This window comes from Peromyscus californicus, unplaced genomic scaffold, assembly GCF_007827085.1.
Source record: "Peromyscus californicus insignis strain IS unplaced genomic scaffold, ASM782708v3 Scaffold_4__1_contigs__length_199733344, whole genome shotgun sequence".
Classification (NCBI taxonomy): Eukaryota; Metazoa; Chordata; class Mammalia; order Rodentia; family Cricetidae; genus Peromyscus; species Peromyscus californicus.
In genome coordinates, this window is record NW_026294562.1 from 27,598,063 (window position 1) to 27,619,379 (window position 21,317).

Genomic DNA, 21,317 nt, shown 5'->3' on the forward strand with positions numbered 1-21,317 from the left:
TTATTTATTTTCAATGTCCTCCTCCTCCTGGGGATTTAGCCCAGGGCCTTGCACATGTCACATAAGCTACTTACCGCTGAGTTATATCAGCCCTTTGTTTTGTTTTTGTCATAACATCTGCTTTGGGGAGGAGAGCAAGGGGTGAATGCTAGCATTCTGGGTCTAGAATGGGCTTCTGGTAGGCACAGTAGTTCAGCTGAATTTACCCACATATCTGGGCATCTATCTGTGGCATGTGTGGGGCATTGGCGGCTGCAGGGATGTTCTTCCTCTTCCTTCCTCTTCTCTCTTATCACCATCGACAGTGTGGCTGTAAGGGAAGCTTAGGTTTAAGCAGATCTAGACATCAGGAGGATGAGTGCCATTATACACATGCCTGGAAAAAAGCATGCTGTGTGAGCAGAAGAGCAGTGCTGTGTTCATGATGGTTGAAAAGGAAAGGCAGGCATGGAGACCAGACTCAAGGAGTCTGAGGCAGGGGGCTCAGAAGTTTCAGATCAGCCTGGGCTATAGGATAAGACCTTGTCTCAACCACCCACCCTCTAAAAAGATGTGAAATAGCTAAATAAAACCAATTTCTTCTCTCTCTCCTCTTCTATCCCCCACTTCCCATCGTCCTAGGAATAGAACCTAGGGCCTTTCTTGTTTATTCTAGGTCTGTGCCATGCTCCTGAGCTACACAGCCTCAGTCTCCCCTTCCTGACTCCTCCTCCATCTCTAGGTCCTAAAACAATTTCCATTCCTGCTTAAATGAACACAGTCCTTCTAACCTTTATTGTCTTTTACCTTAGCCCAAACTACTCATAAAACACCATACTAAATTTTTTGTAACACTACACCTTTTTCCGGTTCTTTTGACGCCTTGCCAACAAAAGCTTTGAAATGGCTCAGAGGCAATTGAGACTTCTAAATAACTTGCAGGATGTTCAGGAATCTCTCGCTGTGCTTTGAAGAGTCGGGCATTTTCAGTTGCTTGTGCTTTAGCAAGATTTAACCAAATAGAAGGTTATGAGGGGGCTCCTCCTCCCGGAGGTCAGTGTCAATTGCGGGGTCAGCGATGGGTTACTGGCGTAGTACCAGTGCGTTCTCTAGGTTTTATGTGTCTTGTCCTGTCCTAACAGTGCTGATGTCGTTTCCGATTCCCACTGTTGCTGAGTTCTTTCGACTGCTGCGTGCACTGAAAGTTGCCAGGATGCATGCAGTCTCATTCCCTCTGTCTAGCCTCTGCCCATGTCACCTCTCCTCCTGCTGTCTCTGTCATCTCAGCAGATCTGAGGTCTCCCGTACCTTATGCGGGCTCACATCCGTAAACACAGGGACCAGATTTCTCTCATCCTCCTTCTTTCCTTCGCCTCACTTTATCTTTTTCAAAACCAAGTGGAAAAGGCTGAGGATGTAGCTCAGTTGGTAGAGTGCTTGCCTAGTATGCACGAGGACCTGGGTTCAATCTCCAGCACCCCATAAACGGAGCATGGGGGCATGTTCCTGTAACCCCAGAACTGAGGAAGGGGAAGCTGGAGGGTCAGGAAGTTCAAGGTGATCCTTGGATACACGCTGCATTCGAGGCCAGCCTGAGCTACATAAGACCCTGTCTCAAAACAAAAAGCAAATATGGAGGAGATAAGCATCTGTACTTGTCTGAGTGTACACTGCCCCGATCTTTTGCTTTTCTCATTAATGGAAATTTGGGCAAAGTAATTCCAGTGAGATCATGTTTACAGCTGTCTAGTATCCACAGTTTAGAAGTCATACTCTCTCTTTCTTTGTTAAAGAACATACACTTTGTTTATAGTTTGTTTTAATAGTTGTGTTAATTTGGTCATTCCATTTTTAAGATTTACTTTTATTATTTTTACATTAATGTGTATGTTTGTCTGTGTGTGCACGTGTGTGCTCGAGGAGGCCCGAGGTGTCGGGTCCCTCAGGAGCTGGAGTTGTAGGCAGTTGTGAGTCACCCCGCATAGGTGCTGGGAACTGGCGAAGAGCAGCATGTGCAGTTAACTGCTCCCTGAGCATCTCTCCATCCCCAGGTACACTATCAACAGGCTGACATGTGCTCCTTGAATACTTCGAGATTTTGTGTTGTTGAGGCAGGTCTCATTCTGTAGCTCAGGCTGTCCTGGAATCCAAAACAGGCAATCTTCTATCTCAACTTCCTGGATGCTAGGATTACAGACATTTACAGACGTGTCCCACACCTGGCTTGGGGCCTTTTTTTTTTTTCTAATGTACTTTAAGGACTGTTTGTTTGTTTGTTTGTTTTTTGAGACAGAGTCTCTACATAGCTCCAGCTGTCCTGGAACTCACTATGTAGACAAGGCTGACTCAGAAAGATCCACCTGCCTCAGCCTCTATCAGAGGCATGTGCCGTCACTCCTGGCTACTTTTAGTTTTAACACGTTGCCAGAACTTCTCCAAAACTGTTATCCTCAAAATGCTGCAGAGGACCCCCCCGCCCCCCTCTTCCTTCTTGATGGGATTTCTGTCGCAGAGTGGCCTTCACTCACTCGGTAGCCCAGGATAACATTGAACTGAGCCTCCCTCCAAGGTCTGGGATTACAGACCCGTGTCACTCTGCTAGTGTATGTGATGCTAGGATCAAACGTAGGGCTCTACGTATAGTAGACAAGCACTTCACCGACTGAGACACGTCCGAGCTCCGTGCTTCTAGAGTATTGGGGGAAATTACTGTTTACCAACAACTGTTGAATGGATATCTGAACCCTAAATGAAACAACAGTGAGATTTAGGAAAGCTTTTGTGTGCAGGGATATTTTCCTTCTACCCTTTTCCCTCAACCTCACGAACAGAAAACAGGTGGTTCTGGCACCAGGAAAAGACCTTTCTTTACTAGAGCCCAGCATTCTCAGTTTGATGAGGGTGTAGATAGATAATCTGTAGGGCTGAAACCAAAGAAAAGTGTCAAAGAAGCTTTTTGTGCCTGGAATCAGTCTGTCTCGTCTCTTCTCCCTGCCCTCCCCTCCCCTCCTCTTTCCTCCGGGACTGAGTCTCACTCTGTAGCCCAGACTGACCTTCAACTTGCAATCCTCCTGCCTCAGCTCCTGTGTGCTGGTGTGCACCACCATGCCTGGCTTAGGAACTCATCCACTAATTTGACTAAGAGTCTATAAAATAACACTTAGAGTATGCTCTGTGCAAAAGAAAAAATGTCTTTAAACACTGGAATAGCACTGGGCTTGGCAGGGTACTTGAGTTCCAAAAGCACAGCCGAGGCTGGTTTATGATTCTGCAGAGTCCTGTGCCGTCTCTCTTAATTCTGAGTGGCTGTGAACAGCTGTGGGTGCCATGGGGACTCTGTCTCTCTGCACCTCATTTTAGGCTTGTGTAGTTGACCTAGAGGACATTTAATGGTGAATGCATTTCCTCACTGACTATTCAAACACTGAGCCTGCAGCCTCATTCTTTTCTCTTCTGTCCCCAGCATTCCCGTGGTTTGGTATGGATATTGGCGGAACCCTGGTTAAGTTGGTTTACTTTGAACCAAAGGATATCACAGCAGAAGAAGAGCAGGAAGAAGTGGAGAACCTGAAGAGCATCCGGAAGTATTTGACTTCTAATACTGCCTATGGCAAAACTGGGATCCGAGACGTCCACCTGGAACTGAAAAACCTGACCATGTGTGGGCGCAAGGGGAACCTGCACTTCATCCGCTTTCCGACCTGTGCCATGCACATGTTCATCCAGATGGGCAGCGAGAAGAACTTCTCCAGCCTCCACACCACCCTCTGTGCCACGGGAGGTGGGGCTTTCAAGTTTGAGGAGGACTTCAGAATGGTAGGTTGGGCTTGCCCTTGTTAGAACAGCCAAGCTTCTCACATGACCACAGTCTAGGCATGCTAAGATCTAGACCATTAACCTTGGGACTTGGACTTGTCTGTGCTGTGGTTTCCTCACCTATATGAGAACAAATCCGTGACCTGTTTCATAGGGCTGTTCCGAGAAAGGTTCAATGAGGAAATATGTACCTGGCTCTGACTGAGTACTCAACATCTGTCATCATCCTCACTTTTGTGACACAGGCTGGTCTTGAACTCACTATGTAGCCAAAGAGAACTCGAACATCTGATTCTCTCTCCAACTCCTGGGGTTACAGTAGTATGCTGCCATGATGGTTTCTATGGTGCTGAGATTGAACAGTTACTGCTGTGTCATATGTAGAGACAAGATGATATACATCACCTTCAGAGACACGTAGCTCAGTTAGTACTGGGTTTTCCACAGACTCTTACTACATAGTCATGAGGCCAGTTCTATGGATTCATAGGCTGAGACCCACAGGAACACTTTCTACACGTCTAACTAAAAATGATTGCATCTTTCTACCCATTTGCGCTCATTCATGTCTCAGTTTTGTGAGTGCCGTTCTGAAGTTTCTCTTACAAAAATAAGATCTTCGGCTGGTCATGATGGTGCATGCCTGTGATCCTAGCACTTGGGATGTAGAGACTGAAGGACCAAGGCTAGCCACTCGACCTCAAAAAATCGAAACAAATAAACAAAAAACCCCACACTGCAAACATCTTCACTGTTATTTGTAAGTGAATTCCTTCGTTATTGAATATCATTTTAAGGTGTACAGTGCTGAGTATTAGATAAGGAAAAATAACATTCAGCCCAGAGTCTCTCTCTGTTAGGCAATCCCTTAACATCTGTGTTCTAATTTCTCCATCTCGTCAGGCAAGACAGTAAGCTCTCTACTGACTAAGTGAGAATAAAATTAAGGAACGAATGTGGGTCTGTCTGGGAAAGTACAGGCAGTTAGATACGTGCTTGAACATAAGTGAAGGAAAGGTTAGAAGATTTTAGGACTGATCATCTCACAAAGTGGAAAACCCCGTGAGATGCATCGTAGAATGCATTGTTCCAAGCCTGCAGTGCAGACTCCTGCATTTTGTCACAGAACAAATGTAATTGAGTCTTGGTAGAAAAATCTGTGATCATTGCATGATGAATGATCATGTTATTTACAGTGTTTAATAAAGCTGGAAGATGCAAATTTTGTCATCAAAAGGAACACGTTTTACTCCACTGATCTCAGTGAGTAGTGTTTTGGGGGTGGGTGGGATGCTGCTGATAAAATCCAGGGCTCAGGCTAGCAGTGCACAGTGAGTAATATTTTGGGGGTGGGTGGAATGCTGCTGATAAAATCCAGGGCTTAGACTTGCAGTGCACAGTGAGTAGTATTTTTTTTTGGGGGGGGGGATGCTGCTGATAAAATCCAGGGCTCAGACTTACAGTGCACGTGCTGAGCAAACTGAACCTTCAGTGGGAACTTGCTAGAGAAGCTGGCAGCGGTCCTACAGCACTAACCTGGGTGAGACCGATTAGCTTCAGGTTTTAACCATCTTCTTCTGTGCTGTCCTCTCCTACACAGCCATAGAATTTAACACGACCACTGACTCAAATGACTCATGCGTGGGGTTCTCCTCCCCACTAAAGGGACTCAGTAACCGAACAGTTTTGAAATAAAAAAGTTAAGGAGCATGGATGTGAGAACTTAAGCCCATATTGGGATGGGGGTGGGGGTTAAACCTGAATTCTAGTTCTGTTTCTGCCTTTACCTGCTAGGTAGCTTTTGCTGAAACATGTTTCTGCTGTGGGCCTCAATTTCATCATCTGCAAACAATGGCGGCAATGTGGGGAGTGGGGGAAGGGCATCCAGGACAAAAGAACTGGAAGTGATAATAGCATTCTTACACTGTGTGAAGAAACTAAAGCTTTCAGGCCCTTAAGAGGCTTTTGCATTGTAATGCCTGCTGGGTAAGATCTGGTCTTGAACCCCTGTTTTAATTCAGAAGGAGAGCTGCCTTTGTGTGGGAATGGGATCAGTTCCTTAAGCCTTCCAGTCCATGCTATCTTGTCTGTGCACTGGAGAGCCTGAGGTGAACCAAGATGACCTGATGGATTTATGCAACCTCTGTCATGCCTCCATCCCTCCTCAGGGTTTATTCATGCCCTAGGAGAAGGAGTTACTCAATCTGTGTTGGCCATGAGCAAGTGCGTTTCTTAAGGTTTTAAACTGAGAAAGGTCATGTTGTCCTTCAGGCAGTTGCTTGGAGCCTAATGAACAGACCAGAGCAAGGAGCACATCTGGAGTTTTGGCTAAGCTGTTTGGCCAAGCTGTTTCCATGAGGTGTTGGACCAGTGGCTGTCTTCTGTTTCCATGATAAGTCTTGGCCAATGTGAAGACAGAGTTGAGAAAGATTTCTTCCTGTGTCCTGTTTGAATAAATGATGGTCTTGTATCCAAAGCTTGTGAGGACGGATAGGCTCTCCCACCTTCTTTCTGTGTAGCCATTCACCCACCCAACACATAGTTTAATCATGCCCCTTTTGGGTGCTAAAGTAGTGTTATTCACAAAACACATCTCCTGACCACCGTGTGGTCAATGATCATGTAAGCAAGTGAATATGCAATATATTAAGTATGTAGGTGTTTTATATATATTAAAGTGTGTGTGTGTGTGTGTGTGTGTGTGTGTGTGTGTGTGTGTGAAATGAAGGAGAAAAAGAGGCAAAGTAAGGATAGAGAGTGTTGGGAGGGTCCTGGGATGTGATGAGGTAACATTGAAACAGAAACCTGGAGAAGTAATAAATACTAGGCCATGCAGATATTTTAGGCAAATGGATTAGAAAGTGTTAAGGCACATAGGTGTCCAGAGTCCAAGCTCCTAGGTGTTGTAGTATAGAAAGCTGAAGACTTAGGAAGATTCAATATATAATCTAGGACAGCAGTTCTCAACCTGTAAGTGGAGACTCCCACAGGGTCACATGTTAGATATCCTGCATATCAGATACTTACATTACATTTCATAGCAGTAGCAAAGTTACAGTTATGAAGTAGCAATGAAATAATTTTATGGTTGGGGGGGTCACCACCACATGAGGAACTATATTAAAGGGTCTCAGCATTAGGAAGGTTGAGAACCACTGCTCTAGGGGCTACATGGATACCATAAATTATAGGTTAAGCATTCTTGCTACTCATTCATGAGGACCAGTGTGTGGATCTGAGCAACCCACACTAGGCAGCATACAACCAATTGTAACTTCAGATCCAGGAAATCCAACACTGTCTTCTGGCCATCTGATGCACACACACACACACACACATACACACACACACACACACACACACACATACACAAACACACATGAACATACGCGAACACACAGATACATACAGAAATAAAGTAAGAAAAGATATATACTACTCTCTGTATTAAACAGTTTGCCCAACAATAAAAAGCACATGTGTGTAAAATCATGATATTGTGCAGAATCACTGCATTTAGAGTTTCAGAACTCCAAATATCAGGCCCAAGTGGAAAATCTTCAGCACACTCTGAATAGTTAGCACTTGTTAAATGTGAGGACTGCATTCTAGATATATTTAGCAAATGCACTTACGTTTTTAGGAAGTGTTAGATGTTCTTTCTCCAACTTAGAATAACCAGAAAAGACTGTAACTGGTGAGATAGTCATTAAATTAGGCTCTTCTATAGGATATTTTTTTTATTGAACAAGGCTCTATTTCAGTTTTATTTCTGTTTCATAGAGTCTCTTAATTTTAATTCAAAATTTTTATTATTTTTTACCTTTATTTTTTTATGTGTATGGGTGTTTTGCCTGCATGTATGTCTATGTACCAGTGTCTATGGAGGCCAGAAGAGAGTGTCAGATCCCCCGGGACTTAAGTTACAAACAATTGTGAACCACCATATGGGCTCTGGGAATCAAATCTGGGTCCTCTGGAAGAGCAGCCAGTGCTTTTAACCACTGAACCATTCCTCCGCCCCCCCCTTTTTTTTTTAATTTAACATTTAAGATCATGGTCCTAACGAAGCTTCTTATTTGAGCCAGGATCTTGCAGTGTAGCCCTAACTCTTAATCCTCCTGCCTCTGCCTCCCAGGTGCTGGGATTGCAAGCGTGTGTCACTATTTCTGACTTCAAGTCAATTCAAGATTGGTATATATTCGTTTTCTAAATTAATGATGTAGCAAGCTGGAACACAAAACCTAGTCTAATGTTAGGTGGGGACCAGTGAGATGGTAAAGATGCTTGCCAACACACCTGCCAGCCTGAGTTTGGTCCCCAGGATCCTAATGGTAGAAGGAGAGAACCAACTCTTGTAAATTGTCCTTTGATCTCCACATACACTGTGGCACCCCCCCCATAAATAAATTAAATTAATGTTAGGTGGTATATGGCACTGATAAGCCAATGAAAAATTCCACTATTTAAACATGACCCTCCACATGATAAATCCGGCTTATTTATAACAATATGTAGATTACAGTTAGTTTTGTGGCAGGATGTTTTATCTGCTAATTCTAATGTTTCATTCTCTGCCACGCTTCATACTTTACTTAACTTCGGCAAGAGTATTCGTAATGCAGCATATTCTTAGCAATAGAAAATATTTATAGAGGGAAAAGTCCACATCTATATAGGACACATGCGAGTTTTATTCACCCTAAGGCTGACATTAGTAGGCATTAGAAAATGTTCTTTGGCCAGGCAGTGGTGGTGCACACCTAAAATCCCAGCACTCAGGAGGCAGAGGCAGGCGGACCTCTGTGAGTTCGAAGCCAGCCTGGTCTACATAGTGAGTTCCAGGACAGCCAGGGCAACACAGAGAAACCCTGTCTCGGAAAAACAAACAAACAAACAAACAAACAAACAATAACAACCGAAAAGATATTCTTTTACTTGTTTATTTAAAAAAAATCTATGGGTCTATGCTTTGACTAGGATATGATAATAGTCTTTGGCTGAGTGAGGTCAGGGGAAAGGATGTTCTTATTATACGAGTTTCAGTGAGTTTCAGTGTTAAGACTTTTCCCAGGAGGTCTGGGGAGATTCATCAGCAGGCAGGGTGCTTACTGTGCAAACACAAGGTGCTGAATTCAGCTTCTTGGCTCCTGTATAGGAAAAGCAGGTGTGGCTGCACATACCTGTAACCCCAGCCGTGGGTGGGAGCGTCAGAGGCAGGAGGATTGCTGAGGCTGGCTGGCTCTCAGCCTAGCCACGAGGTGGTACACTCCAGGCTCAGTGAGGGAATCAAGTGGAGAATGATAGGAGGCACCCTATGTCCTTCTCAAGTCTGTACACACGTTCATAGCTTCACACCCCAGCACACACGTGTCCAACAAGCATGTACCTCCATCATACACACATACACAAGGGAAAAACAAAAAGAAAAAAATCTTGGAAGAGTGTGAAAAGCTAGGTGGAAAATCATGAGAAAAGGGTAAAGTTAAATAATTTGAACATGTGAACTCTCTCATCTAAGTGGACCATTTAATCATATTTATTAGTTGCCGGGCAGTGGTGGCGCATGCCTTTAATCCCAGCACTCGGAAGGCAGAGGCAGGCAGATCTCTGTGAGTTGGAGGCCAGCCTGGGCTACAGAGTGAGTTCCAGGACAGGCTCCAAAGCTACAGAGAAACCCTGTCTCAAACAAAACAAAACAAAACAAAATCACTAGCTTGGTTCTCATATTAGTCTGGGAATGGATTTGTGATATTATAGTTGTAAGATATTTTTAGATGATGACATTCTCCACTCTCTTCAGGTTTGACATTCGTCCTCTCACATGGCCTTTTTCATTGGTACGTGAGAAAAAGCTAGAATTTTCATTCACTAAGCTTGTTTGAGATTCATCTGTCTCACAGGTTTCTGTTAGGTCTCTCTTGTGAAAAGAAAAATAATCCTGACAATTATAATTTGTAACTCAAAATTAATGTGCAATTGCTTTGGGCTTGATAACTTTTTCTTTCATAACTTGACTCATGGAGCTAGTGTCCTTAAAAGCGTGCTGGAAGCGAAGTGTATTATATAATTTGTGTCTGTTGTGGTGGGGGCCCAACTGTAATCACAGCACTAGAGAGGCAGAGGCAGGCAGATCTCTGTGAGTTCAAGGCCAGCCTGGATAACATAAGTAATTCTAGGACAGTCAAGGCCACATAGTGAAACCCCGTGTTGAAACAAAACAAAATAAAAAAAATCCAAAAATAAAAGAGGAAAGAAAACAACAAAAACACGAATTTGTATTTTGCTCATTAAAAAAATAATAATAATTTGGCATCTCTTTTCTCTGCTGTAGTTGAGTGATACAGAACTGGCTGGGATCAGGTCAAGGGAGCATGTGTTTCATGTCTGTGGCGGTATACTCCTGTGTGTGTGTGTGTGTGTGTGTGTGTGTGTGTGTGTGTGTGTGTGTGTGTGTCGGAGGCCAGAGGAGGTTATCTAGTACTCTCTATCTATCCTCTCTTTTTCCTTTGGGGCAGGGTCTTTCATAAACCTGGAGCTAACAAGCCCCAGTGATCCTCCTGTCTCGGCCCACTCAGTGCTGGGGTAACAGGGGTGCACAGGACCATACCCACTTTGTTACATGGGTGCTGAGATCTGAACTCTGCAGCAAGTGTGCTCTTAAGCACTAAGCCACCTCTCCAGCCCCTTCACTAGTTATCTTTGACAAACTAACCTGAAACTATAAGGAAGCTGGGTGGTGGTGGCACACGCCTTTAATCCCAGCACTGAGAGGCAGAGGCAGGCGGATCTCTGTGAGTTCGAGGCCAGCCTGGTCTCAGAGCTAGTTACAGGACAGCTAGGGCTCTTACAGAGAGAAACCTTGTCTTCAAAAAAATAAAAACAAAAACAAAAACACAACAAGGAAGTCCTCTTGCAAATGAGCCTGCTTGTATTTAGCATACAATATTAGCACCTATGGAATCTTTGCCCTCTAAAATTTGGTCATCAGAAGGAAATAATGTTTCCAAAGTATTTTAACTCGAGAGTAGACTGGAGTTGTGGTTTTGTTTTTTTAAGTAGTGCTAGAGATTGAAGCCAGGGCCCACCTATGCTAAGCCAATGTTTTACCACTGAACTGTATCCCCAGGCAAGACTTGAGTTCTTTTACTAGTCGTGATAATTTTTAAGGCATTTTTGTGCAGCCATCTCACGTGGCTCTTGCAAACAGCCCTTTCAGTCAGGCAAGGCAGGTACTCTTAGGCGAGAGTGTGCTGTGTTATCAAATACCTGTGCTGGAGTGTGGTGATGGACTCATCACTCTACTCTTCAGCTACGCTACCATGTTCCTTCTCCCACATCAGTGATCCTCAAGTGTCTTCCTGACACCTTCAGGATGGCCTCTTGAACCTCTTCGCTCATGACTCCTTTTTTCCCAACCAAAAAGTTGTAACTTTTTAAATTTTAATATTCATTTGTTTGTTTGTTTACTTATGTTTGTGGATGTTCTGCCTGTATTTATGTCTGTGTACCACGTGTGTCTCTGGTGCCCTCAGAAGCTAGGAGAAGGTATTGGATCTCCTGGAACTGGAGTTACAGATGATTGTGAGCTGCCATGTGGGTGCTGGGAATGGAAGGAACCCGGGTCTTTAGCAGCGAGTGCTCTTAACTGCTGAGTCATCTCTCCAATCCCTAAGAAGTTTTTATGCAATCCCAGGTATATAAGTGTGTAACATAGGTATTCAAATCAAACATTTAGGGGATTGATCATAAATCAATTCTATCTTTAAAGATTTGTTTTATTTTTAATTATGTATATTTGTGTGTGGAAGGGATTGGGTATGAGCATGTGAGTGCTGATACCTGTAGAGACTTGAGGACATCTAATCCCCGGGAGCTGGAGTTAGAAGCCATTGTGAACTGTGGGATGTGGATGCCTGGAACCATATTTAGGTCCTCTACAAGAGTAGTGCACACTGTTAAATAATGAGCCATCTCTCCAGCCCTAACAAATTTATTTTAAAAACAATTCTTTGGTATGCGTATAATTTTTACCCTTATTAAAATGAAGGCAAATTTGATACTGAGATGGATGTGCTTGTCTAGCACTGCATAATGAATTAAATATTGGTTGGATATTTGGTTCTGAAGGACATAGAGCACCTTTAAATGTTTTCAGAACTGATGTATATTTGTATAATCATCGATCACTCCTTTGCCTTATACCATGTAGTTCAGAATGGCAAAAAAAGATGATTAGTGTGACTTGAGAAATTGTTGGAAATTCTGCCCCAATCCCAAGCCAAAATTCACTTCACATTAAAAAATAAAGAAGAAACCTGCATTTATTTATGTGGTAGGGGGCAGGATGTGCTGCAGTGCGCTCGGGGAGTCACAGGGCAGTTTGCTGGAGTGGATTCTTCCCCCGCACCATGAATTAGGAATTTGCAGAATCTCTCAGACTCCCAAAGTGCTAAGAGCTGCAAGTAGTGAGGAACTGGAGTCCACTTTTACTGACTTTAAAAGGCTCCTGGACACATACATCTCTTGCTTTCTCTGCATTTAGTGAAGATAGGTTGGGGTTTTGCAATTGGCCTTGGTCAGATGGAATTATACCGTGGGAATTAGTCAATCTACAGACCAAGGCTTTTGCTCCCAGAGCTGACTGTTGCACTACACCTTGCTTACTATGCTATGTTCAAACCAGTGGAAGCTTCATGGCATGATTGCTGACTCTGATAGTTCAAATTTGTCATCATTCAAGGCCCATTTAAGATCAGGACTAGAACATGTGCAGCCATGTGCTGCATACCAATGTTTGTTCAATAGCATATGTGGCAGAGGTCCTAAAGATTATATTGTCTAGGAATGTTACACTGTCTTAGTTTGTGTAAGTATAGTCTATGTGCTATTTGCACAGTGATGAAATTGCCTAACAACACATTTCTCAGAATGTATCCTTTTAATTAAGCTATACATGACTGTTTTATTAGCCAACTTTGGTTTACTATAATAAAATGCCTCAGGCAATCAAACTTTATGAAGAAAGGTGTAGTTGGGCATAATGGTTCATACCTATAAGTCCAGCACTTCTGAAGTGAGGCAGAAATTCAGGAATTCAAGGTCACCTAGTCTAGACACTCTCTCTCTCTCTCTCTCTCTCTCTCTCTCTCTCTCTCTCTCTCTCTCTCTCTCTCTCTCTTTCTTGAGACAGGGTTTCTCTGTGTAGCCCTGGCTGTCCTGGAACTCACTCTGTAGACTAGGCTGGTCTCAAACTCAGAAATCCTCCTGCCTCTGCCTCCCAAGTGCTGGGATTAAAGCTGTGTGCCACCACCCCGCCTGGCTAGGCTCTCTCTTAAAGGAAGAAGAAGAAGAAAAAAAGGGTTTATTAGTTTTGGACCTTGAGCTTTTTTTTTTTTTTTTTTTTTTTTTTTTTTAGTAGATAGGCTCTGTCTTTGTAGTTTAGGCTGATCTCCTGTCTCAGCCTTCCCAAGGCCAGCATACCAGACTTTAAAAGTCCAACAGATTGATGACTTGGGTGTGGAGTGGACTCTCTTGGCAAGAGAGACTCAGAAAACTCAGTCAGCTTCTTTTTAGGGCAGGATGTGCCATTGAGGGCCACTTGGGGAAAGTTCCACCAACTCATTGCCTCTCTGGCAACCATGCTCTGAATACGTGGACTCTTGAGGAAAAAAAAAAAAAGTATCTAAACCATAGCAACTATAAGTAAATTGCTAAGAAAGGATAAAACACAGGTGTGTTTTCTTGGCTTACAATGTGCAAAATAAAAAACAGCTAGTTAGCTGCCTGTGTATAAACATGGAAAGGCTGGTGCTCCATTGCCACATGGCTGAAGGTGAACTGCAGACGTGAACAGACTGTCTTGTTGACACGGTCCTCAGCATTCTGTTACCTTTAGCCAGTCGATGGCTCCTTTTGTTTTCTTACCCTCCCCTTTGGCATCTCTGTCCTGACCACTTGTGGAAGGAAACTCCAGCCCATGGAAAGCATTTCTCTGTAGCTGGAATCAGAAAGATAGGTTTTCAGCTTTTCCCAAAGTAAATTCAGGTGTACAGACAAACTGTAAAGCATCCCCAGTTTCAGATGTCCCGTTTGGAAATCTCGTTTGCCCCTGGAAACCTCTTCTCCTTAGGGTCTTCTTCCTAAGGTCTCTATAAAAGTGACTCTTGTGTTTCCCTTTGTTTGGGGTTTTAATAACCTTAGGCTCCAAAAACATCTATCCTTCTGAAAAGAAGTATAGGAGAGATATGTGCTTCCTACTCACGCTGTATTTGGGAAAATCATTCTGAAGGGAAAGATGACATAACAGTGTTTCAGATCAAAGTTGTACGTGTTTAGTTCACTTATCTTGACAGGCTTTTCTCCTCCACCCCCGGGGGTAGTTTCAGGGCATCCAGATGGACAGATTGCCTATGTCCATATTTATGATGTTGGTTCTGGGAGTGGCTGTCAATATTGTTGACGAGCCTGTGATTAATATTTAAGCAGGCTAACCTATGTTTTCAAGATTGGCTGATGAAATTGCCGCTTTTCAGCCTGGAGTGACCCATGAGGTGACAGCTTTCCCTGTTTGTTTACTAAGTGTTTTTTAAGCAGTGATTAAGGGCAGCCTTTAGCATGGTACCGAGGCACATCTGAGGTAAAACAAGACAATGACCAGAGCTGCCAGTTTCAATTTATGGAACCACAGAAGACAGAGGACATAATATGTACCCATCTTGTGTCCCTCTATAGTTTTTCAGGCCTCAGGATAGTTCTAGACCCATAGCCCTCTAAAAATGTAAATTGTGTGTATCTCATTTAAAAGTTTCACTTGATAAAAGTGATGTTTTTGGAAACATTTATGAGATGCATTTGCTTTGGGTCACTTAGAATGCTTATTCCCACATATCAAGAATATTTCTATCACCTCTCTGGTGACCTGGTCTAATTCTGCAGTGCAGGTATAGATTCCATCAGTGTGTTAAATAGAAAAATCAGGCGAATGACGCAAAGTCACATTTCCTTGTAGCTGTTATGTGTATGTATGCATGTTCTTGTGTGTGTGTGAGATGTGTGGGTGGGTGAGCCATATTGCACACACTGTTGCTCTTCACCTTATTTCCTGAGGCCAGGTCTCTTGCTGAACCTGGAGCTTACAGACTCAGCGAGGTTATCCAGCCAGCAAGCTCCAGTGGGGATTGTAAGGTTTGAAGCCATAATGTCTACATCTTTAACATGAATGCTGGGGAGCCCAAACTCCAGTCTTTACTGCCGGAACCATCCAGATCTAGCTTTTTATTAGCTTTAGCAGAATATCAGAATTTATCTAGCACTTGTGTAGATTTTTTTTTCCAGGCCGCATAAATGATAGTGGCAGATAAGATGAAAATAATCACCATGAGATGTTTGCTTAGTTGCTAGTGTGTCACTTGTGGAAATTTACCTAACTTCTTGTTTTAACCACTGAGTAAGGCTAATAGAACCTATTTGTATGTTTTTGGTGGTGATGGTGTTTTTCTTGGTTTTTGTTTGTTATTGTTATTGTTATTATTATTATTATTATTATTATTATTTTAGAAGCAGCTAAATAGCCAAGGCCAGTCTCGAACTAATGATGTTCCTATATCGACATCATCAGTGTTGGGATTACAGACATGTGCCACAAATCTAGCCTCATAGGGCTTTGTTTTTTGTTTGTGTGTGTGTGTGTGTGTGTGTGTGTGTGTGTGTGTGTGTGTGTGTGTCTGTTTGTTCCTCTGTGTATGTGTATGTGTGTGTGTGAAAATTAAATGATATCTTTCTTCATTGGTTGAGTTTCATGATGGTGATTGTTAAGTTTTAGGGTTTTTTTTTTTTTTTCAGTCCTGGTGGTCGAACCAGGGCTGCATAAACGCTGTACAAGCACGCTACTGCTGAGCTACATCCCTAGTCCTTTGCTTTTTTTGTTTTTGTCCAGGGAAAATGATCGCCACCTTGGAGCTGAGGCAGTGATTAACTTTTATTTTATATGTCTGTTCATATTCATCTCCCTCCCACAGTGTCCCACTCCCTGCGTGCCTCTGGTTGACCTGCTTCCTCTCCAAAACAGTCTTCCTTTTTACCTTTATATCACATATAGTTCATCACCTTCTCTTTTTATCCCCCACAAGGGGAAGTTTTACCTCATAGAATTCTGAAAGGACGCTCCTGGGCCACTCCAGCTTAGTAATCCCTGTGTGCATGGAGAGTGCCGTGCAGATAGTATGTGATTATCATGAAATTTTCGCAGCAACACTAAGAAGCTAAATAACTCAGCCCATGTCATCTCAGTTAAGTAAGTTTTAGACGTAGAGTTCAAAGCCAGGTCCATCTGCTCCAGAGCCAAGTGTGGGAAGAGGCTTTGTGGGTTCCAGGGAATTCTGCTTCATCCATTCCCAGGCCTTTTGGACCCCATGTTCTGTCAAGGATATGTAGGATTCTTGTTAGCTTCTCAATATTCTAATTCACTAACATCTCTTGGCTATTGTAACAATTTACCACAAATTTGGTGGTTTACAACGACAGACATTCCTTCCATCAAAGTTCTTGAGGCCCTCAGAGCACTGGCAACAACACAGTTCTGTAGAGCCCACGGGGACTTTACACTGCTTGCCTTTCCCGGTGCCTGCTTGCTGTTGGCCTCCCATAGACCATGGTGCAGCATTCAGATCTCTGCCGCCTTCTTCAAAAGCCTTAATCCTCTGGGCTTCTCACACCTTTCCTGCATGTGTCTCCTGTCATTGGAATTAGGATCCATCCACTCGACCTACAATGATTTCTTCAAGTTTCACATCTGCAAAGATCTGTTTTCCAAATAAGACCACACTTACAGGTTCTCAGCATTAAGACAAGAAGAGCCCATATTCAGACCATCAATCCCACAAGCTAATGGGTGCTTTCCCAAGAATCTGGCAAGCTCTTGTCCTTGTAGCATAGCTATTTTTCTGGCAGTGACTGTTTGTTTCACAACTTAGGGGTCTGAGAGTATTTCTTTGCTTTGAACATGAATCTTACAGATAGCACACACCTCCTAGGCTCCTTCCAACACGGTCTGTGGCATCTAACAGGGTTCTGTTCTCTTGCAGATTGCGGACCTGCAGCTGCATAAACTGGACGAACTGGACTGTTTGATTCAGGGCCTGCTTTACGTTGACTCGGTTGGCTTCAACGGCAAGCCAGAATGTTACTATTTTGAAAACCCCACAAATCCTGAGTTGTGTCAAAAGAAGCCATACTGCCTTGATAACCCATACCCTATGTTGCTGGTTAACATGGGCTCAGGTGTCAGCATTCTAGCAGTGTACTCCAAGGACAACTACAAACGAGTTACTGGGACCAGGTAAACATGCTCTCAACTAGGAGAGCCTCTTTATGCTTAAACTACACTATTTCATGATGAGCAGTACATAGTAAAAGATTATTTACATTTTATATGTTTTTAAAAGAAATATGTTGGGCTCCTATACTAACCAAAAAAGGGTTTTATTGGATATTTGTTTTAGTTTGTTTTTGGGCACAGGATCTTAACTTGTAGTTATGGCTACCCTCAAGCTTTAGAGTATAAGCCCAGGCTAGCCTCAGACTCAAAGTTCTGCCTCTGTCTCCTGAGTGCTGGGAGTTTAGGCATGAGCCACCATGACCAGTTTATTGGATGAGACATTAGAGGAGTAGAGGATGATTCATGTAAAGGTTGATAACATACGGTCTTTGTCTCCTGGAGGCCCTACTCGGGTGGAGAAGGAGGATGGCACACATTAGTTTGCCAGCAGGTAGATGTACTGAGTGCTAAAGGGATCTCCAGGACTGCAAGCCCAATAGAAGGCTGGTTGGGACAGGGGTGGGAACTGGGATGGTCAGAGATGCTTCAGAGAAACTTGCTCTGGGAACCTTCTTGGTGTCAAGATAGGAAAGATGGCTTGAAATAGTATATCATCCCAACCAGCAAAGGACCGTATAAGAAATGGTTTTTCCTCTTTTCATGTAAGTGAGGAGTGAATAGTCAGTGCATCTGGTAGGAATTTTGGAATGCAGGGCACAGGAACACAGCCCCGTGACCCCAGGGGGTCAAGAATACTTTGAGGACCCCCCCCCCCCCCCCCCGTACATGCACTCTAAGACCCACGAAGGGCAAGCAGGCTCAGCTTCCAGTCAATAGAGAGCTCCACGTGGCAAAAGGTTCTGTTGTCAAGTGTCGTTAAGAAAGCCCACTCTGAGCAACATTAAGCTGATTCGGAATGAAACATTCCTCCAACTTGCTAAACCACAAAACCCCCTTTTTTAGAGGAGCTGAAAAGGATTGGTACTGCATAGAGTGTGCTTAGGATGTGGTGCTGAAACCACCGTGCATGGCAAATGAACGTGGCACATTACTTGTCTGGGCCTCGGGGACCTCATTTCTGCCATGAAGGGTGTTATTGCTTTTTTTTTTTTTTTTTTTGCGGGGGTGAATTATGAATTGTGGTGGAACTGTGCGAATCAGTGTTCCTGGGAGAAAGTGATATTACCCAATGCGTGCAGAGATTTCAAGTTTTTGCAGTTGGAGGTGGGACACACTACAAGCATGTAGCAGGTTTAAGTCAGAGATACTGATAAAATTCTGTAATGCATAGGGCAGCTCCTCCAACAGCAAAAGATATATGGAGTCCCAAATATCAATAGTGCTACAGTTGAGAAACCCAGGTGCATACACATACTCCAACTGAAGTCAGCATGGGTTCTGAATGTAATATCTGTTATGTTTATAAACTGCTCCCAGGTACACACCTTTCCTGTTTTTTAATTTTTGTTTTACTTATTATTATTCATTATCATTATGTAGCTCTGGCTGGCCTGGGATGCATCATGTAAACCAGGGTGACCTCAAACTCACAGAGATCTACCTGTCTCTTCCTCCTGAGTGCTGGGATTAAAGATGTGCACTATAATTCCTATAACGTGCACTGCATACATGTTTTCTTTAAGAATACAGTAGCTTACTTCCTTGCCCAGGAACAAACACGGATCCCATGGTCTCCTTAGGACCAACAGGAGGCTCAAGATATGAATACTGAGCTGAGCAGGTCTTACCTTAGAGAGTGCTTTCCTGGCGAAGGTGTAAGTTTTACAACAGCTACAGACTTCTCCCAGGAGTCATTGAATTGGTAAAGCTGCTCTCAAGGTAGTAACAAGCTACACATTTCCCATGGTTAAAAGTACTTACACTTTTGTTGATGCATACACAATAGCTAATGAACGACATCACAGATGCATTCTCAGATGTGCTGACTCCAGGGATCGGTATCATCCTGAGAAACCGTGATGGAGCTAGTTGTGGGTGTGGCTTCTTCACAGATGGAGTAATGCCTACAAACCCCAGATGTTGAGGAATTTAGGATCCTCCTGCCTCAGTCTCCCAAGTGCTGGTATTACAGGTGTGTGCCACCACTTCCAGCTCAGATGTCTCTCTTGTTATATGTTAGAAAACATCAGATGTAAATTCTAAGGATCAGTGGTGAGAATTAGCATATGGGACACACTTTGGGGACCATTGGTATTAAGCAAGCTCTTTACCACTGAGCTACCTCAGTGGGGACCACTGATGGAAGCAAATTGTGTAAGCTTCAAGTTTTGTTGCTTTTCTTATAAACTGAGAGATGTAACTCCAGGTTTTTGTTCATGTTTTTTTTTTTTTCCTTTCTTATATTTTCCCTGTAAGCATTTTGTTTTTTTTCTGGTGGCTTTCATTTTGGTTTTCATTTTATTTCATTTTGGATTTCATTTCATTTCATTTTTTGGTTTTTTGAGGCAGTGTCTCACTATTCGGCCAAAACTAGCCTTGAATTTTCCACAAAATACATCAGCCATAGCCTTCCAAGTCCTGGGGTCACAGGCAGCCATGCCTGTGTGTGTGTGTGTGTGTGTGTGTGTTTGTGTGTGTGTGTTTGTGTGTGTGTGTACATGTGTGTGCTGGTAGAAATACATGACAAGGTTTCCCAAAGAACCTGGAAGCTCACCAATTCTGGTAGGCCCTCTGTGCTGGCCAGTGAGCATCAGGGATCCTCTTCGATCCAGTCTTCATACTCATGCCCCAGGCTGGGGGAGCCACCTCCCCAGCTGCGCCAGTATATGGAAGACGCCACGTCATTTCATGATGTCCATTTTCTTCTACATGTTTTAAATGGTTGCTTTTGGATACCGTCACTGCTTCCTAGATTGGGGACAATCATTTTTCCCTCTAGTGACACAAGTCCAATTCTCGGTCTGAAAATTAGTACTTGACAGGTAATGTTACTGTGTGTGTAGTCTGTTAAAAGAAGAAAGTGACTCTGGAACTTAAGTGGAAGGAACAGTGCATCTCCCTTGGTCATTCAGGAATTTACACGTATGCCCATCAATGTCCATTGCTCTATAGGCATTCCCAATTCAATTACTAAAATGAGAAACTGAAGATTTCATCTCACTCTGATGAATAATAATATCCAGTGCCCTTTTCTATCTGTATATTTTGTCTCTGGTATACTGAGGATTTTTCTGCATGTCTGTCAAAACAGACAGATGTATCTGCTTGTGCGCAAGAAAATTTCTTGACTAAATACAAAGGTTGAGGGTAATGACAAGTGCTAGAGACTCTCGGCTCTTCTGTGACCTTGCATTCCTCTCTCCTGTCAGCAGCACACCAGCTGTCCAGACGCATGCCTGCTTTCCCATCCAGCTTCTCGTCTGGAATCACTCACCATTTTCTAGTCGTACCCCATTTCCAGTTCTCCCAGCACATCAGTTGATGAGTTGCCTTCTTTCTAAGTCAGCCAGTCTCTAGAGCTGCCCACATCTGGAGTTGGTGGTTGAGTGCCTCGATCGAGGTGGATGCCTAATGTTCAAAGAAGATTATCAGAGACAAAACTGTCAAAGCTAAAAATGGGAACCAAGGTGCTTTTTTTAAGTATACAGGGAGCAAACAAGAAAATGTCGACGGCACACACCCCACCAAGTGTTTTCATTAAACACATTTATGTGGGGTTTGGTGTGCAGATGAAGGTAGACTTTCTTTTTGTATGTGTGCCTGTCTGTTTCCTTGTGATGCCACACGCGTGACTTGGGTAGCTTTTGCTGGTGGTGCACATCGACACCTAAATGGCCCTTGGAAAAAGAACTCTTGAGTTGAAGGCTTTTTTTTTTTTTCTTTTAGAATCAAAGTCTGAGACTATGACACAATTTTATTATGAAGACAATATTTAAAAGCTATGTCCTTCTCTATAATCTGGTGTCTTCTTGGTAATTATTGATAATCAGTATAATTTGCCATACATTTATTTTCTTCTTTAATCTCAACTTAATTTCCCCCCTTAGAATTAAAAGCTGGTGATCAAATACAAATTGTTTCCCCAGAATTACTGGCTCTTTGAAGCTTCAGAGCCAAATGATATGAGCCACAAGGTCTTCTCTATTTATCATGCATGGTAAATCAGAGAGAAGCCTTTGCCAGCAGTTGGGAAGTAAAGTCCCCTTTCTTGCCATGACTTCCCTAATGGTAGTTATTTCCCTGG

General features: G+C 43.2%; 1 protein-coding gene and 1 non-coding gene across 6 annotated transcripts in view; both read left to right on the plus strand.

The window, feature by feature from the left end:
• The window catches only part of Pank1 (pantothenate kinase 1), a 73,025-nt gene that overhangs the window by 39,212 nt on the left and 12,496 nt on the right, over positions 1 to 21,317 (plus strand). For all 5 annotated transcript variants that reach the window (XM_052762080.1, XM_052762079.1, XM_052762082.1 and 2 more), the window contains exons 2-3: positions 3,443 to 3,795; positions 16,881 to 17,134. In XM_052762080.1, coding sequence (XP_052618040.1) covers positions 3,443 to 3,795; positions 16,881 to 17,134 — 607 coding nt within the window. The remainder of the gene's footprint in view (positions 1 to 3,442; positions 3,796 to 16,880; positions 17,135 to 21,317) is intronic.
• Trnat-agu (transfer RNA threonine (anticodon AGU)) lies at positions 1,389 to 1,462 on the plus strand. The gene has a single exon. It is a non-coding gene; the product is annotated as a tRNA-Thr (tRNA).